Source organism: Alligator sinensis, unplaced genomic scaffold (assembly GCF_000455745.1).
Source record: "Alligator sinensis unplaced genomic scaffold, ASM45574v1 scaffold872_2, whole genome shotgun sequence".
NCBI classification, from domain to species: Eukaryota; Metazoa; Chordata; order Crocodylia; family Alligatoridae; genus Alligator; species Alligator sinensis.
In genome coordinates, this window is record NW_005842132.1 from 1,173,152 (window position 1) to 1,191,378 (window position 18,227).

Sequence of the window (18,227 nt, forward strand, 5' to 3'; positions counted from 1 at the left end):
CCTAATGAATAGCATATGTAATCCAGTAGACCACCATAACACAACTATTGATTAGTAAACTTCAGTTTTAAAATTTTTGTTCCTGCAATAACTTACTAGGTCTCCCTCTGCAGTACTTATCATGAACTTGGAGTCTTATACTGAAGTGCTCTGTCATTATCTCAGAACTTCCTAATTTAATCCACAAGAACTAATACAGGTAGCCTAGTGAGATCAGTAGAAAATGTTTTTCTGTTCCTTAAATTTAAAACTCGTGTGTGTATCTGACCACCTGCTATCTTCTTGTAGAAGGACAGTAGTTATTCAACAAAAGTAGCTAAGTGTACAAATATCTAAAAAAGATTGACTTGGATCAATGGGCAGTGTTTGGAATACCGAATCAAAGAATGTATAGATAGGCACCAAAATGTGCATAAATAAATGAAATCTGGTACTAAACATACAGTAAATCCACAGCAACTATATTCAGCATTTCTGCATAGCAATAACATCTGATGGGACAACAGGTAAGACTATGCTCATCTTACAGTCTTTTAGCACCTGAGTCAGTTGTTCCTTGTGATACTGTGTGGTACAGTTTGTGTCAATGCCACAAATCCCATAACAGTAGGTTAGAAACAAATGTTACTGATTAAAGGAGCAAACCTTATCGGATTCAATTTTTTGGCTGAGCAGTCTCATCATGTGCTTTCTGTCTATTCTCCATATTTCTTACACCCCCACATTTTTCTCTCTACTTCTTCACCCATGTAGACTCTCAACTGGTTAGGACAGGTAGAGTCTTACGTACTATTGTGTCCCACTCTGAAATGTGAAACAGTTGCATGGGTAGGATGTCAGGCTATAATCTTACCTGTTAGATTTAATTTAGTCTGTGTGGGAAGGGGAGAAATGACCGATACTGTGAAGTGCAGTCATGGCTACTTTTGTATTAAACTCCTTTTGCCCCTTCCCAGTTTTGTAGCATGAATATGTTGGCAGCCAAAGGGAGAAGATACATGATGTTTTCAACATGCTTATGCTACTTGGAGAGTCCATCATATTGCCTGTGCCAGACTAGACCAGTTAGCTGCCAAGTTGGGCCATGATTTTAGTTATACAAAGGAAAAGAATAAATAATGCTTTGTTTTCTTTTAATTGCATTGCTGGTTTTCTCTTTTAAAAAAATCACTATTTATAAAATATACACTTGCCAAATATGCTTATCTAATTTGCAGCCTTGCTCTTATCTAAATTTTCTTTTACGCTAAAGCTCTTCTATTGTCTGGGGCCTGCCTTGTGTTTTACAAATTCCATTGAAGTCCATTTCATTTCTGTCTCTAACCATGGCACATTTCTCTCTCTCTCCTGTTAACAGAAACAATGCAGGATTACATTAAAAAACCCCAAACACCAAAAAATGCTGCATGATAAATATATATTTTAGTCCATCAGGGCCATGTCTGCTAGAGGTTTGTGTTGCATCCTGCTAGATGGGGAAAGCTGAAGGAGTGTCCCAGATGTCCAAGTCTGTCATGCTTGTCTCTTCATTGGGTAACAGATCTCTTGCAAACTGGCCCTGTGGGGAGAGAGAGACGGAGGTTACCAGCTTCAAATGTTTTATTGATTAAAGAGACTCTCTCATACAAAACAATGTATTGAGAAGGGATGAAATGCTGTACCAGTTCTGTTTAGGCCACAGAACTATTACAGTCACCTATTGTCCCTTCAGTTCTCTTATCTGTCATGCAAAATTGCTCATTCGGGGAACAATGGAACGTTCTTTTTATATCTAATGACCTTTCTCTTTGTTTCTCTGTGAAGAGTGAGTGTATTCCTACAGGTATTTTTGGAGGCCTGGGTCTTCTCCTCAGAACTTGCCTGGCCCTGCTGTACAGGAGAGTATGGAAGGGGGCAGGGTACTGCTGGGGAGATCATCCTGATGCTTAGTACTGGCATCCCTAGCTGAGCACAGAGGGGAGCAATAGTACCTTTCTATTTGTGCCTTAAAAACCCAGAGGCAACAAAAAGGTAGATGAGCAAATGGAAACCTTCACTCACGTGAGCCTCAGTGCAGAACCTCAGCCAACTTCTCCTCATAATACAGGAAGTTCTCTTGAATGTCCTCCCAGGGTACGAAGTCCTTTGATTCTCCTTCCTCCTGCTCCACAAAGTTCTGCCAAACATATTCAAAGTCTTGAGGCTTCATAATCCTCAGCTTGCATCCAGCTGCCTTCATTTTCTTCAGGACAGCCTGCATCTCAGGCTCCTCCCACATGAAGAGACGGCTCACCAGGATAGTGAGGCGCAGGTTTTTGTTCTTCTTCAGAATCTCAGCTATTCGCTCTGCACAGGCCACACAGGGGCTGGAGGAGACGTACCAGGTGACGTTGTAGCGCAGGCTGGATTCACATTCAGGCAAGATGGTATTAAAGAAAGCATCTTCAGCATGGGCTGCTGCATGCTCATCCTCCAGGTAACCCCGAATGGTCCCTGACTCTTTGCCTTGGGTTTCTACAATATAACATAAAAAGGTCTTGTTCCTGCCTGAGCTATATTCCACATTCTTGAACTGGAATTTGAAAAAGAAGGCAGGGAGGCGTTCCCTGTAGAAAAAGAAGAGAGTAAGAGAAACCCTTTAGTATTTTAACAGATCCTGCAGTCCTTGTCTCGGCCTGTATTCCAACGTGACCTTGGGCAAGTCACTTAATCTAGCATTTGCCTTGGCTCTTCATTGTTAAGACTAGCATAATAATTACGACTCAGTGAGGATAAGGGTACATGAATAGTGGGAGGTCCTGTATACGCTATTTGATTAGTTTGGTTGACTTATTTTTGATGCATCTATCCTAGGAACCTATAATATCTACTGTGAGCATATCAGACATAGCTATAAGAGACTCACTCCTTCCATGCATCACGTAGACACGCATTTGAGTGTGCCTGCTGCTCTATGTTGCATAAGCAAGAGAAATGGCTTTCCTTGACTCAAGTTTGTTGGTGCACCTCAAGTCAGGGCTGTATCCCTTGCATTTTAGTCCTAAACCATCACATGGCTCTGCCAGCGCACTATAATCTCCATCTGCAGCATCCTTACTATTATGATTTAAGATTCTGTTCTGTCAAGTGCTCCTTTCCCATCCTTCCCTTCTGCCACAGTTCTAGTCCTGAGCCACGAGCACATGGCCCTCCTAGATCTGGCCCTCTGACATCAGCTGTGCTGAGTTGTGCTCTGTTTTGGTTTAATATGGATATGTGAGTCCAAACAGAGACGTAATATAAGTGCTTCTACTGAAGTCGCACAGCTGTTTCTGCTCATGCTAGGGATTAATTTGGTCACTCATGATAACCAGCAATTTTCCATTTCCATTCTAGGTTTCCAAATTAATTTAATCAGTGTGAATTAATATCTCTAATGCTGTTGCTTCTAGTCATTTTCCAATTCAAATCAGAACAGGGTGTTCTCTGGAATTATTTAGGGAAGGTATAATCCATTCCTTAAGTGCTGAGTTGCCATAGCTAGGACCTTTATTTACTAACACAATTGGTGTGCAGAGGGAATTTGATATGCCCTTTCATGGCACCTGCTTGCTTGTGTGACCTTTCCTCAGTTCTACCTGGTGATCCTGCTTGACATTTTATCTGCAGCCATTGCATTTTGTCACAATAAAAAGCCACCTTAGTAGATATTGCACATAGGGGGTTCCCACAGTGTCACGTGATGAAATCTCGTGACAAATGTTGACAAAATGTCATGTGACTGGGTGCGTGCCCACCAGGCATTGTGAATGACGATGCTGTAAGTAGCCAAAAGCCTGTATTGAGAAATCAAAGATAATTGCACATTACACTTCATTCATTACACAGTTAATCCGCCAGCTTATTCTTTGCCCTTTTGAGTCTTGGAAGGACCTGTAACCTTAATTATTTCCTTACTGGGAATATTAATCTTGTAAAACAGTGAGTAAAATATCACTTCCATCCCTGGATCATCTAGCTGCCAAGCAAAGTCTGTTATTTCAGACTTCTCTGGGGAGCGCACTGAGAAAAGGTCAGGAAAGATTCTTAGAGACTTGACCACCTTAGATGGGATAGAAACACTGATTTATGAAGTGGTTTATTTTCTTCCTCAATGGGAAAGATGCAATACCTCACGTACAAAGAGGTTCTGGAGAGGGTGGAGGTGGTTGGTGCAGAAACATGGAGAGTATACTAATAAATACGATGAACATGTAACTGTTGGAACAACATGTGAATCTACCATTCATTCACTTCTGAGGACTTAAGTTTAAACCCTGTTTTAGGTCAGAAATGAAAATTAGTTTGGTGACCTCAAATCTAGCCTTGTGTCATAAAGCCACCCTATGCTGTTGGTACAATTCAGCACCATTACTGATACTACCTTTAAGCAAACAACTTGGAAGAGATCCAGAATTTAGCCAGATTGCTGCTCAGAAGGACTGAGGTATGTGCTCTGAGGACTGCATGCAAAACCTAGTGACTTTGCATCAGGCTATGACAGAAGTATATGTGGGCCTAGGACTGTATGACGGAGATCAGAACTGAGCTATGTGGTCAGACAGCTGTGTAGTTGTCCATGGTGGCTCTAGCTAATGATGTTACATATCATGAACAAATAGTGTTTTACGCAGAAAATTATTGAAAAGTGCTGTGCCCCTTCTGATGAATCCAGTACATTTCTTGTTGCACTCTTGGCACATTATTCTAAAGTGTAAATGCAATTGTTCACAGTTGTTTAATCTCAGTAACAGGATCTCCCAGAGTACTTTCCCATTAGTTCCAGCTTTGCTGTATATTAATTCTGTTTGCGTCTTCCAAATGAAGTCAAGACCCTTTAATGAAGCTGGTGTTGCTCTACAGCAGGCTTTGGGTAAAGTTAAAACAGAGGAGACCTCCCACCAAACCTGTTTTACATTGGTTTCTAGGGCCCCGGGCAGTGTTAGAGCCTCACTGTGCTTGGTGCTGAAAAGCACATGCTATAAAAAATTACATAAAGGTGTGAATAGTCTAACAAGGACAAAGATTTTATAACCTCACTTAAAGCAATTGGGCACCAAAAGCTCTGGTTCAGATTGCCCAGCTGTGACACTCTACAGTCCATGCTTAGACTAGAAGGTTTTTTACAAGTATAGGAGTAGTGGTATGCTATACCACCAAAAATGGATGCAACTACACTGGCAAAACTGCAGTTTATACTGGCATAGAAAGGCCACTATTCTCCCAGGCAACCAAGCTGTGTTGGCAAATCCACAGTGTTCTTGGTGTCACTGCACCTTAACCGACTATACATGTAAGTCAGCTTGGGGATCACAACTCTTTACCATCCCAATTGACATAAGTGTGTCAGCAGAAGTCTATAGTGTAGACCTAACCTTAGCAACATTCTGAGCTGCACTGTATATCATGTGATTCAGGTCTTTTTAAACCTGCTCTGATAAGGCCTGCACAAAACAGTGATTAAAATGATGAGAGAGAGAGTTAAAATAATGCCTGTAGGGTTCCTATACAAATGCCACTTGCTGCCGCTAGTGTTAATATATAGGTGAAAGAAAATGGTAGCACAGCCAAGGGCTCTGTATTTTGGCTTAAGAGAAGGAAATGAATCCTACCATTTTGCATGCGCTTTGGAACCAGGACAGTTGTAGACTATAAATACAGTATTTGCTGTCACTAAGCATGATGCCAATTACAAGCTGAGAAATATGAGTAGACTCTATCTTGCTTGATCTTGAAACCTTACCTGCCTGATACACTTTGATTCAAAAGGCAACTTGAAGGATGATGGAGGCCTGATCCAAAGCTTAGTGAAGTCACTGGAAAGACTCCCACTAATTTCAGTAGTCTTTGCATCAGACTTTGGTAGTCTCCATCTGTACTCAAGAAGAGAAGGCGGGAGGAACTGAGGGGCTAGCTAAACTAGGGAGAGTTACATTGATACTGTTACACGTATTTAACATCTAATGTAGATGTACTGCCCAAATGCAAGCTCTCTTTTGTCCTGGTCTACATTATGAGCTTGCTCTTGTGCACATCTGTGCAAATTCCCCTAATTTAGAAAACCCAGAATATATCTAGCAAGATTACTTTTCAACATACTTCTCTTCACAACATTTTGACCTTCCTCCTTGTAGATTAGATGACTTGAAAATACCTCATTAAGGACCAGTCCTGTTTCTTTTCAAGCAAATGGTGAAACTCCCACCATATTCATTAAGGAGCAGGATCAGACCATAATTTAGTATAATGCCTCTCTCCCCTAGATTCAATGAAAGCCCTTTTCTCTTTCGTTCCTTGAGTCTAAGAAATTTACATTTCTTGGAGAACTGCAAACTTCATAGGGACAGAAGTTACACATAAACCGGTTTAAGTGAACAGAAACTGGTTTAAACCTGTAACAGAACAGCAGTTCAGTGCACATAAACCGTTTTTTAAAATAAACCTGGTTGAATGTAGTACCCGACTTAACTGATTTGGGTCAAACTGATTTATGAAACTTCTGTCCCAGACCCCTTCTTGGTTCAAGTTAAATCATAGTCCCCCAGCATGGCTTTCCAGCCCTCGGCTTGGCTTGGCTGTCTGCTCCAGCAGAGAGGGGTTGGGGGAGGGAGGCAGGGACTGCCCTTCCCTCCCCCGCACCCAGCCAGGCAAACCCTGGCTGGGGACTGGGGCCAGGGAGGGGGGCGCTAAACACCTCTTCCCCGCTCAAATGTATTGCTGGCTGTGACTGTGGACTACAAATCACAGAGGTACCTGGAAGCAGCCCCTGCCTGTTCCTGGAAGCAGGAAGAGTCCTGTTGCTGTGAGTCTGGACTGCAAATCCCAGAGACCTCAGGGGCAGCAGGAAGAGGAAGCGAACACATAGCCCATTCTGGCTACATGCCAGAGAGCCATGCTGTAGCGCCCCCTGGGCTTCTGGCCTGAGCCACTGCAGACATGTGGCTGCATTTCCTGAATCAAAAGTAAATGTGTGTCCAGTTGTCTCAGTTTAATATCTGCAGCTTAGACTGACCTGCAAAGACTGAATCGATTCAGCCTCAGACTTTGTGACTGTCTGTACTTAGCCCATGACTTTAGCTCAGAGATCATTTCTGATTCCTTTTGTAATCAAAGAGTTCATCCTAGCTGTGTTTGATCAGCAGAAGCCTTCCTCCCCATTTTTCAGGGACGGGTTTCTAAAGCCACAAGAAATCATTTTAAAATAATGCAATGTTATACACTTGTTTAAAAATGTACCATGTCATAGTGACATGCAAATTAATTCCTCATTTAAATCTGTTGACTTCAAGAGAGTTACACTATGGATTAATATGACTCTGTTTTAATGAACTATTTGAATTGTAAGGCCAAAACACCTTGAAGTCAGACTAAAGAGTCCTATTGATTAATCAGGTGTTAAATCAAGTCCTCCAGTGAAAGCCTATATAAAATCTGTGTGTCCTGTCATCTGTGAAACAGACTGAGATTACCTGGTCTCCTAAACAAAATCTGTCTTCATAGCAACAAGGAATATCTAGCATGCCACTTTACTTCCAGTAAGGAGGCCTGTAAACAAAGCTAAAGGCACTCTTCAAAGGTTGTAAGCAGCTGGCTGAGAGTTTGTAAACCCTGTATCACTATGGATACAGAGGCAAAGAATGTCCAAAGTGCTGCTGACATAATGTAAAGTCTAATATATCAAGAAGGATCAGCTTAATCCCACCTAAATCAGAGCAGTGTGGACAATCTAGCACAAATCTGTATTGCAAACGTCTGCCCTGGGAGGACACAACTAAGTCCTTGTCACAACACTGCATAGTTTCTGTTCCCAGCAACCAAAGTTTGTGCTAGGTATCAATGGGCATGTCTACACATGCGCATTTACTGTGCAGTAACTGAAATTATTGCTCATGATAGGTGCTCATCTACTCACGCACGCCCATAGTATGCAGTAAATATGGCGACTTATGCCGACTTGACCATAAATTTGATACCTGCATCATGCAGGTATCAAATCTGTGCTCAGTTAGTTACTGTGTAGTAAAGCACACGCCTTTGTAGACACCCAATGTAGACACCTTACTGCACAGTATCACTGTGTGTGTGGACTGACTTGGGACTAAAGTTAGTCCCAAATCAGTCCCCACACAGCGTTAATGCGCTTTAATACCTGCATACGTAGACGCTGTCCTATTCCCACTTACTGTGCAGTAAATTTAAGCTGGCGTAAATGCACATGTAGACATGGCCAGTGAGTCTGTGAACCCCATCATCAAGTGACTGAGCAGTAAAAAAAGAACTACATGTATGAACACCCTGCATCCGCTCTGACAGTAGATAGTATGACTTCTGAACTATAACATGTATTTCAGACACTCATAGTAATTAATTATGATATTTTGCATTTCTCTAGCACTATTCATCCTAGTGGCTCAAAGCAGTTTAGAAACCATTAAGCCTGACAACACAACCTGGAAACAGCTAAAGTACATTAATAAGTAAAGCAGGTCCTAGCCCTGACACTTATTTACTGTCTGATATCGAGCAAGTCTCAAATCCTCCCTGGGTAACGATTTCTATACTGCTTAAAATTAGTTTAATATATACTCACGTTTGAAAGAAAGACGATGTATGAATGCAGTTACCCTCATTTTAGAAGTGGGGAAAGAGATAAGAAAATAATCTGTTGCTTCAGAATTACTGAAACAGTCTGGCAGGGCCAACAAATAGAAACCTGGAGCACTGATTCCTGTTCCCTTATTCTGTTCCCATACGTCATGGATGGATGCCAGAAGGAGAAATCAGCCTGTGCCCTATCATATGTTATTCTCTGACTTAATATGTGCAAATATTTAGTGTCTCAGTGACTGAGCTGGTTACTTTTGTGCTCACGATTCTTTGCTCCAGTGTTCTAACAAGGCTGGGCTGCAGTAGAGCAAAAATACTCACGGCCATTGGGATTCCCTTTGCCGAAACAGCTCACTACATAACACACATACACACACACCAGTAATGAACACATGCATGCACACATACATAGATGAATGCCTCCTTGAATAAGCATACATAGACATCAAACTGTCATCATTTTCCTCACCGTCACCTGCTCCAAGGATGTAAAGCAGCTGGTAGTTCAGCTTAGCTGCAGCTTGTGGGACATGCACAAGTTCAAAATTGCCTGTCTATTTCTGCATGTCTCCTATGATCTTAATTAAATGTTTGTCTTGCCCTTTATAAGCTCCTTAGGTGCTGCCAGAAGAATCTTCTTATTAGGCTGTATCAGGCTTCTTTGACTGTGTTTTTTTTTAATTAAACATAAAACTTGTACCAAAAAATTGCAGACAGATCATTAAAAAGACTATTAAAGGAAACATACTTGGAGCAGTGACAATATAATTGCATTTGGCACCTGAATCCTTTATCTGGGGATCTCAGAGCACTTTACAGAGGTAGGGAAATATAATTATCCTTATTCTGCAGAGGGGAAACTGAGGCACAGAGGCATTAAAAGGGAAATTTTGAGAAGCACTTAGGGCAGTTAGGCAATGGGAATTGGGCACCAACTAATAATTCTTCCATTAAGAAACTTGCTTAGATCACATAAAGGTAGGGTAGGGAATACGACATAAGCCTCCTGGCTTCATGCAATCCGTGCTCTAACTACGAGTTTAGAAATAGAAACACTAGAAATGAGAAAAGCTATTTTTAATCCTTTTACAAATAATTGGGATGTTTCAAACATAATTCATCCAGACTGCTGTGCTGAGTATCTAGACTATTCCTTAGAGATTTGTCAGTACCTCGATAAAACTAGAAGCTTCAAGCTTTTCTGAAACAGAAGCCTCTGGGCTCAAGAATGCCAACTGGGTGGAATACATTTGTTCTTTAGTTTGTGGGCACAATAATAATTATAATATAAACTTTTGGGGAAGTTGCTATAAGGCAGCAGGCAATGACCTCTAGATTCTAACTATCTAGGTTCTTAAAAGAGGAAAGCCAATCCAATGGTCCTTTCAGTGAAAAATTAAACAAGCTACAGTTTTTAGTTATAAAGACCTGATGCAAAACCAATGTTTCATGACTGTCTCAAGAGCAGCCATTCACTAATGGACACAGCCATGCTGAGCTCATAGATGACAAAAAAATTACAGCGGACCCAAACAAGTTCTTTTGTAACAAGGCCCCCACAGCCAAGGAGGAGGCGTGGGATTCGCCATCACCATGGAGAATTTCCTTTTCACCCTGTTACGAAATGTAAATGAATGCATCGCCGTGAATCCTGTTAAGTTTACATGGCAGCACTCAGTTGGGCTATAACAATGGCAAAAGGGGTTTAACATCCCTAAAAAGGGTGACTGTATTTTTTCCATAATCTGGAATCCTTGGAGCTGCAGGCAGCAGCATTACAAACATGGCTGGGTATCATATCTGAAATGCTTGAGCCCAAGACAGCATAACTGAGCACAGATGATTGGGCTTTTAAATTAGCAAATTACTAATGATTAAGTTATCCATTAGCAGGATAACTGGCGCTGCTAGCTAAGAAATTGCTAATAACTAAAAAATCCAAATGGGGACCACATCCAGGAAAGGCACTTAGGGAGATTCCAATCTGCAGGCACAGGCCTTTCAAATTCCAACATATCTTAATATGGGCTATTAAACACTGGGGTAAATTAGCTTCTTGAGGGTCCTCTGGGATTTCCCTGTCGTCCATTTGGTTCCCCATTCCTCATCCTCTATAGCCCAGCATGTTGTCAATAAGCCAGTCACCAGAGGAGAAACTGGTTTGGCTCTTGTTGGAGTTCAGCAGTTAGCCAGAGGTAGATTGTTGGGAGCACTCCTCAAATATCATTGCAGCGTGCACAGAACAAATACTTACATACCGATGGGGAGGAAGGAACGCAAGGCATTTCTTCTCCAAAGGGTCTGAGCAGGTGAGTTCCAAAGACTTAATGGTCTTGTCTCGCTTGACAGCCAATGTGTAGAATTTAATACTCATGTAAATGAAAAGCTGTTAGCACCAGCAGAGTGCACATACGTGTCATGCAACTGATCCCAACTGTACCCCTAGCAAATCCCTGTCTAAGGTTTTTGCTTCTGACTTGCAGAAGCCCCTACTATTCTAGTCGCTGGTCCTCACCCATTTTTGCCAATATGTTTAGTCATCATGTGGAATGTCTATTCAAGCCTTGGGCCCTCACACAGCTCTGCCAATGGACCTTAATCACAAGCAATTACTTCCCTGTTATTCCTGCCATCCTCTCTCCCTTAGCCGCATCAAAGCAACTCACTCAGAACCTGCTATCGCCAAGAGTCTCCACACACAGGTACATCTCACTTCTAGTCCCTACTATTCTCATGCTTCACATCTCCTGAGAAGACAATTTGTCAAATACTGTAGGGGCCCCATCATTTAATGAATTATCTGCAAAGGACCAGAACAACACCAGGAAGCTTCCTTCACATGTGATCAGTGTTCATGTTCCTATCCAACCCTTTAGAGTTAAGAGGGCATCTAGAAGATATTGCACCTTTACTTTACATTTCTAGTTTTAAGTGACAGAAAGCAGGGCTGAGAAATCTGCCTGGACACACTGAGTAACCAGAAGCAATCACTGAGCGTTGTATTGACTCTCTGATCTATACGAAATGGGTTCTGTGAGCTTAGGTCACTCCTAGCGGACAGATGTCCACATCATAAAAAGCCATCTGTATAACTGGCTCAAAGTCTCATTTATTGTGTGTTTCAGTAGAAAGGCAAATGATTACATGCAGGCTAATGTACTGTACCATCAGAGCCTCACCAAAAGAGATGAAACCCATTGCTGCATGGCAGGTGAGGAAACGTTCACCATTTCTGACCTGAACGTACCCATTCTATGGTTAACAGTAGGTAGACACCGGTCCATAGTGACATTGTGTTTGTTTATGGAAGTGCATCTGTTACAGTCAGAAACTGAGATCAATGTGGCACCTTGTTACTGAAAATATTTGTGCCCCACATGTCCTTGAATCTGCTCTGTAGGTTTTATGGATCAAACACTTTTGTTTGCTGTAGTTTCATGGAGCCGCATAGTTACATATGAGAGAGAGATGGATTCTATCCTAATTCTTGTATCTTCATCAGAATTGCCAGCTGAGCACTGACTGGAGAATGTTTATTGCTGCTGCTGCTGCTAAGATAGGCAGTAATATCCAGACAGATTTTCAGACCCTGCATTGAAGTTTGCAGCAAAGGCTATAAATCATGTCTTGCTTTAATAATTGAGCACATTGGCTTGATAACCACTGAAAGAGAGTAAAGGTAGAACTACCTAATGTTATTTTTAAAGTATCATGTCTCTGGTTATAGGCTATACTGTAAATTATTTACAGCTCCATTTACATATGACATTAATAAAGATATTTGAAAGTGTTAGGGACAGCAGATTAGACAGAGACACATATTTTCCTAGATGCATATGTCCCTCAGATATCATTAATGTATAGTCACTTGGCTATTGATTCATCACTAGTCCATCCTCCTATTGTCTGTATGGTTAATTATAATAGAACTTAATAAGAATAGTTTTAGACATAGAGGTTTGGTTTTTAATAAGGGCTAAACATTCAGAAATGGAACCAAAATTTCCACAGAGCTCTTCTTCCATTCGGACACTTAAATAAGTAGACAGGTCTCTCAAAGATTTCAGCATTCTACCTCCTGAGTAGATTTGAAATTCTGGCTATTAGTGTCACAAAGGGAGCTCATGAGACCTGAGCATTTTAGCAAATTGTCCACTATTTTGTTGCCTGATTTATGAGCTAAGCTCTTTTAGAAGTCAGTCTCGGCTGCAGGTGGTAAGCCTTTACAGGTTAGCAAATCTATCCCCTGTAGTCAATTAAGCAGGTACAGCCCAGCATTTAGTATTTTCCTAAGCCACTGACAAAGAAATTTACATTGGCCCTCTCCAAAAATTGAAATGAGGATTTAAATATTTCCCAAGGGCTCCGTTCTTCCATCTCTACATGGAATAGTATTTTACCTAATAGGGGGTCCCATTGAAATCAGTGGAACTACTTGCATAGTATGCATATTTATTTGTAAAGGTGGCAGAATCACGCCTACACAATATAAAATAGATGGATCCAACCATTTAGTTGCTGATTTGAATCTAACTCTCACAAATGGAGTGACACTCCAACAAGTGTCATCCAAACTGCATGTTCAGCCAGAGACAAGATTGCAACTTATGCCATTTCAACAGTGTTTAAAAATCTCTTTCCAGTGTTGCACTGACCCCAGGCTTTATCCATAATTACCTAGTATCAAGCCTTAGACAGAAACCTCACCCTGTTCAGATCAGTCATGAGCCTAAGGGAGTCACTGCTGGCTTACACTCTCATGTTTCTTTAAACTTAAGATCACACAATAGTATTTCTTACCCTGACACAATTTCAAAGGGGGGCAGTTCCTCCAGTTCCTTCTTCTTCCTCTCCTTCTCCTTCTCCTTCTCCTCCTCAGTCAGCTCTGCATTTTCAGTCTCCGGCTCACCATTCTGGGTGTTTTCAGGGTTTTCCTGCTTTTCAGCCATCTTGCTGACTATGGCTGTACCAGGTTAAGATCACTAGGAAAGAGCAAGAGCAATGTCCGTGAGCTGTCAAGGAAGAGAGACAGCACAGAGTGAGGGGATAAAAGAAGCAGGGAGTTCCAGCAACAGGCAGAGTTGTCAGGAGCTAAATATGGAACAAAGCAGCAATGACAGAGACTGGATTGGGTAGGATGACCAGAGGACTCTCAGATGTCTCCTCCTGTGCTAAGGCCTTTTAACAATCCCTCTCGCTCCCCTTTTTAATTTAAAGTGACGAATTCATTGTGGGCGGGTAAAGTCATGGATGGAAAATCCTTCAAACAGAAGTTGCCTATTTATCCACACAGATGGCAGAAAGCTGGCAACGGGCAGGGATACCCCCCCACTGCCTTGGTTTGCCAATGCACTATCAGCCTGACCTTGGAGGACCACCCTTCTAGCAAAGGTGGGAGTGGAGAGAAGGAATCCCCCATCCATTCTATTTAAAAAGCTGGAAAAGTACATCCGTTCTAACCCACGTTTCCATGGAGGGAACGTTGTGAACTGAGGATCCCACTCAAGTCCACGGCACAACTTCCACTAATGTCAATGAAGCCAGAATTTCATTCCAAAAGTTTTGAAGTCAGGCCCTGTATAGTTGTGGGCTGTGTTGATTTACACCAGTTCAGGATTTGTTTCTCATTCCCCACAATTTTTGGTGAGCTACTAGGCATAGACACCATTCCTTCCTGAATGTCCTGAAGGCCCATAGTGCATGTAGGCGCAGCTACAGAGATAGATAATAATAAATAATGAAACGATTCCAATTTCTCCATTATTTAATGGTTTTCTCCACTTCTGCTGTTGCCATGAGTGCGGATGCTGGACTGGTAATTCCATTAGGTGGAAGGCAGGCTAGCAATCAAGAGACTGGACAAATGGGGACCTGTGTTGGGGTTGAGGATCAGGACTGGAGTGTGCCTGTGGGGCCTGTGAAGAAGGTTGTACAGAGGCAAGCAGCAGTGGGGCTGGCAAGAGGGGTCCAGGACTGATGTGTACAGTGCATAACAGGGAGAATACTGGATTGATCCAGGAGAAGTTCTCTTATGGTGCTGTCTGTATTTGGTCTGGGCCACTTCAGTGTAGAATTCCTCCAGAATAAAAAACCCAAGGGAAACCAGACACCCCCAGAGCTGTCTGGTTTTCATGTAGTCTCTAGAAAACCTTATTTTTTCCTGTTGACCATTGAATGAGACTTGGCCACAAAAACATCTTGTTCTGAATTTAAACCACTTAATTCAAATCCAAGGTGTTATTAGAACTTGAATAAAGATTCTTCTTTGGAAGTCATCCTGACATGGCGTTAGGATGGGAAGAGATAGGACATTTGTAGATGCTGTGAACTTGTGTTTTACCCCTCCAGAGTCTCTTTTACTAACAATCATCTCATCTTGCCACAGCATCTTCAAGAATCCCAAGGCCCTTCACAACTCTTCGCACACAGCACCCCTGAAATGCAGCCACCTCTGAGGCAGGGATCACCAACCACCTTCTTACACCACAGTGTTTGCTGAGACCTGGTAAGATATAGTGATTTATTTGATGACTTGATACTGGGGGTGGACTGTGTTGTGACAACGAGATAATAAAGGATTTAAAAAGTTCCGAGGCTGTCCGTCCATGGGACATACATCATTTTTTTATGTTGCCTCACAGTTCTTTAAAAAAAAAGAAGAAAAAGTTTGGAATACTTTTCCTGGATCAAGAGTATAATATTGTTTTTCCCCTTGGCTGGTAACTATGTTCAAATTCCAGGTCCTCTGCCCAATCACTCTCACCTTTGACATTTCAAGGGGTGAGTTTTGGGATGGGAATCCTCTGCTAATGAGTGACAGCTCTTCCCTTTCCTCCCTGTTGTCTAAAAAAATCCCATCCCCTCTTCTGTCCCTCTGACCCACTTTCTTTATTTTTGGAAGCTCTTGACTGCTAGATTAAGCAGGACCCATCACTCCTGCAGCCTTTAGCTTTCACTGGCCCGGTCAAACTGCGAAGATCAATGCTGGGCTCTAATCTAATCTCTGGAATGCGGTGCTGAGACTGTTGCTCTCCAGCCATTCCCCAGCTGCTGCACAGCTCCATCTAGGGCAGTGCGCTAAATACTCACAGGCCACCCCCCATAGCCTGTGCCCGGGCCAAAAATATAAAGGGACGCCACTGTGATGTGGTCAGTCTGACAATGGCATTAAAACCTTAGCGGGGAGAAAAGCTTTGATCAGTTTTGTCCGTTTTTTTTTACTAGCCATAGCTCCCCGCAAGTGTATGTATAATTGCACAGAGCGCTGCTGAGCCCTGCGTATCAACTTGCTTTACCTTCAGCTAACTGCATGAGGGCATGTGTTCAGCAGATTTGTCAGATGTATAGTTATCCTCACTACGGGGCCATCCCAACTTTGGTCAACTAAAGTCAATATGCTTTCCAATCAGTGGGTGTGTCTACACGTGTGATTAAAGCACATGAATAAACTCCGGAGCTTATTTTTCTTGAGTTTTTTGCTCTGGGTGCACCCAGGAGCAAAACACTCTGGATCATATTGCTCTGGAGTTCATTTGTGTGCAGCATATGGTGCCTGGTCAGAGCAACCTGGGCTGACAGGGGACCTGGGGGGTCAGCCTGCCAGCCCAGGCTGGTCCGGCCAAGCTCCACTTGCTGTGGAGTGGCTGGTTGAGGCACAAGGGTGCTTCAGTGTGGGTACTGCCTGCCACCAGCCCCACACTGAAGCACCCTGTGCCCCAGCCAGCCTGCTCAGCATCTACACATGTGCTGATGCACATGAAAAAAACTCCGCAGCAGGGTAGTACTTGTACTGCTGCAGAGTTTATTGGTTTCACCTGCCCTAATAGGAGTGTGGGTGTAGATGCCAAGACATTTGCTGCACAATTAATTAGTCAACTTTGCAGTAAATGTCTCATGTAGACACACCCAGTGTGTCTTTCTCAGGCACCTTCCCTTCCCTATAGTTCAATGTTTTCTTTCTTTAGCTATGAATACAAAGCTGGTCTGGTAGTCCCACACAGTGATGTCTCAGTTTAGCTCCAGAACTGGCATAGTAGATCTGGATTATCAATGGGTCAGCCCCAGCAAAGCTACGAGATACGGGAGGTTTTGGATAATGGGAGGAAGCTGAGGGACAGGATTTGGGTATGCTGGGGATAGGGGCCTATGACAGGAAGAGCAGTGGGGTTACATATCAGGAGTGAAGGGCATCAGTATTAATGTGCAGAATCTTGTCTAGAATAACAGGGATGTGGCAGGTCAGCAATGAGGGGCACTGGCAAAGCCCTGGTTGGTAGCAGGGGCAGGACAGGGAACGGCTGCAAAAAAGATGTTAGAAGGGAACTTAAGGTGGCCTCCAGTTCTGGGTAGGAGCTGGACACTTGATCCTTTGGTTTTGGGGGTTTCTGTCTCTGAGTATGAGCCTACATCCATCAAAGTCCATAAAGAGTTTTGCCATTGATGTCTGTAGGAGCAGCATCAAGCTGTTACATGCATCAGCTACAGAAACAGCACAATCTTTTTTTAAATATTTGTCTCCTAGAGAAAAATTATTATGCACATGCAAACCCTTGAACCATTCTCCCAGTCAGGCCCTTGTCTGGAGTTTTCCAATCCAATAGGTTTTTCTTCTGAAGTCAAACTATGTGCACGTGGCTGTTATCCTGTTACGATCGTGAAGATGACATCTTCTACCAAGGTCTTCCCCACTTAAGCCTCTCTTCAAGACATATACTTCCAAAAAGTCACTCATCAGTGGGCAAAGGGTTATTCAGTTCTTATTTGGAGGCCAGATCTCAGGGCTTTGTTTTTGTCTGCAAGAACTGAGAGAAAAGGAGAGCTGCCTATTAGATCAAACTTCTGATCCACCAAATCCAGTATGCCGTCTCTGCCTGTGGCGGCTGATATCTGATGTTTTACAGATAAGCAGCTACTCCCTCCACATCAGCTGGTCAATTATGCTTTGCTGAGGAGGAAGAAATTAAAAGAAAATATTCTTTCCTGATGCAAAGGATCAGCTTATGCCCTAAAGCATGGGATTCAGTCACTATATTTTTAATTGCACAATTTGAAGGGGAGATTCCAAAGACTGGGAATGGGGTAGAGGAGACCTGGCTGCAAAGGATCTTGCTAAGGACAGGATGTTTCATTGCATTCTCAGACTGGAGGAACCTTTTTGGGCAGATCCAGGAGTGAAATAAGACCGTGGCTGTGTTAGTTATAGCTCTTTATCCCAAGGGGACAGCTGGTGGTAGTAACAAAACATCTCCCTAGATACATTGTCTGGCAACAATCCCCTTTCTGCTTTTTCCAGCTGTAACTACCGTTACAGGATAAATAAATAAAGTCCTGTTGACAGTGATGTCAACAGAGCCAGTTTTCCTTCCCCCAGGTCCCTTGGCAGCTCCCTCCCTTTTCCCCCTGTGGGGCCATGGGGCACAGATTTCAGAGGTGGCATATCACGTCAAAGAGAAAGGGAAGAGAGATGGAGAGTCTGGGGGCATCCTGATCCCCTGTAATAAACCTTCTCCGCTTGTGTGCAGGAGGCTGGTTTCCTGGCATCTCCTTATCTCCATATCACCCTGGCATTGTCTCCTTTCTTGGCCATCTCAGGAGATTTGAATCTAATCTTATTTATCATGTCT

The 18,227-nt window shown here is 42.7% G+C and overlaps 1 protein-coding gene across 1 annotated transcript; it reads right to left on the reverse strand.

Annotated features, from left to right (window-relative positions):
• Positions 1-1,400: 1,400 nt before the first annotated feature.
• Positions 1,401-13,821, reverse strand: APOBEC2 (apolipoprotein B mRNA editing enzyme catalytic subunit 2). Its single transcript, XM_006025077.2, has 3 exons — positions 13,405-13,821; positions 2,041-2,585; positions 1,401-1,558 (listed from the first exon to the last, which is right to left on the reverse strand). The coding sequence occupies exons 1-2, from the start codon at positions 13,551-13,553 to the stop codon at positions 2,048-2,050; spliced, it is 687 nt and encodes a 228-aa protein (XP_006025139.1). The 5' UTR covers positions 13,554-13,821; the 3' UTR covers positions 1,401-1,558; positions 2,041-2,047.
• Between the last annotated feature and the right edge of the window lie 4,406 nt (positions 13,822-18,227).

Excerpts from the sequence above, each read along its gene's own strand:
- APOBEC2 (XM_006025077.2), bottom strand. The coding sequence starts at position 13,553 with ATGGCTGAAAAGCAGGAAAACCCTGAAAACACCCAGAATGGTGAGCCG. Across the intron at positions 2,586-13,404 it reads CCCTTTGAAATTGTGTCAGG|GGAACGCCTCCCTGCCTTCT; the intron begins GTAAGAAATACT and ends CTTTTTCTACAG.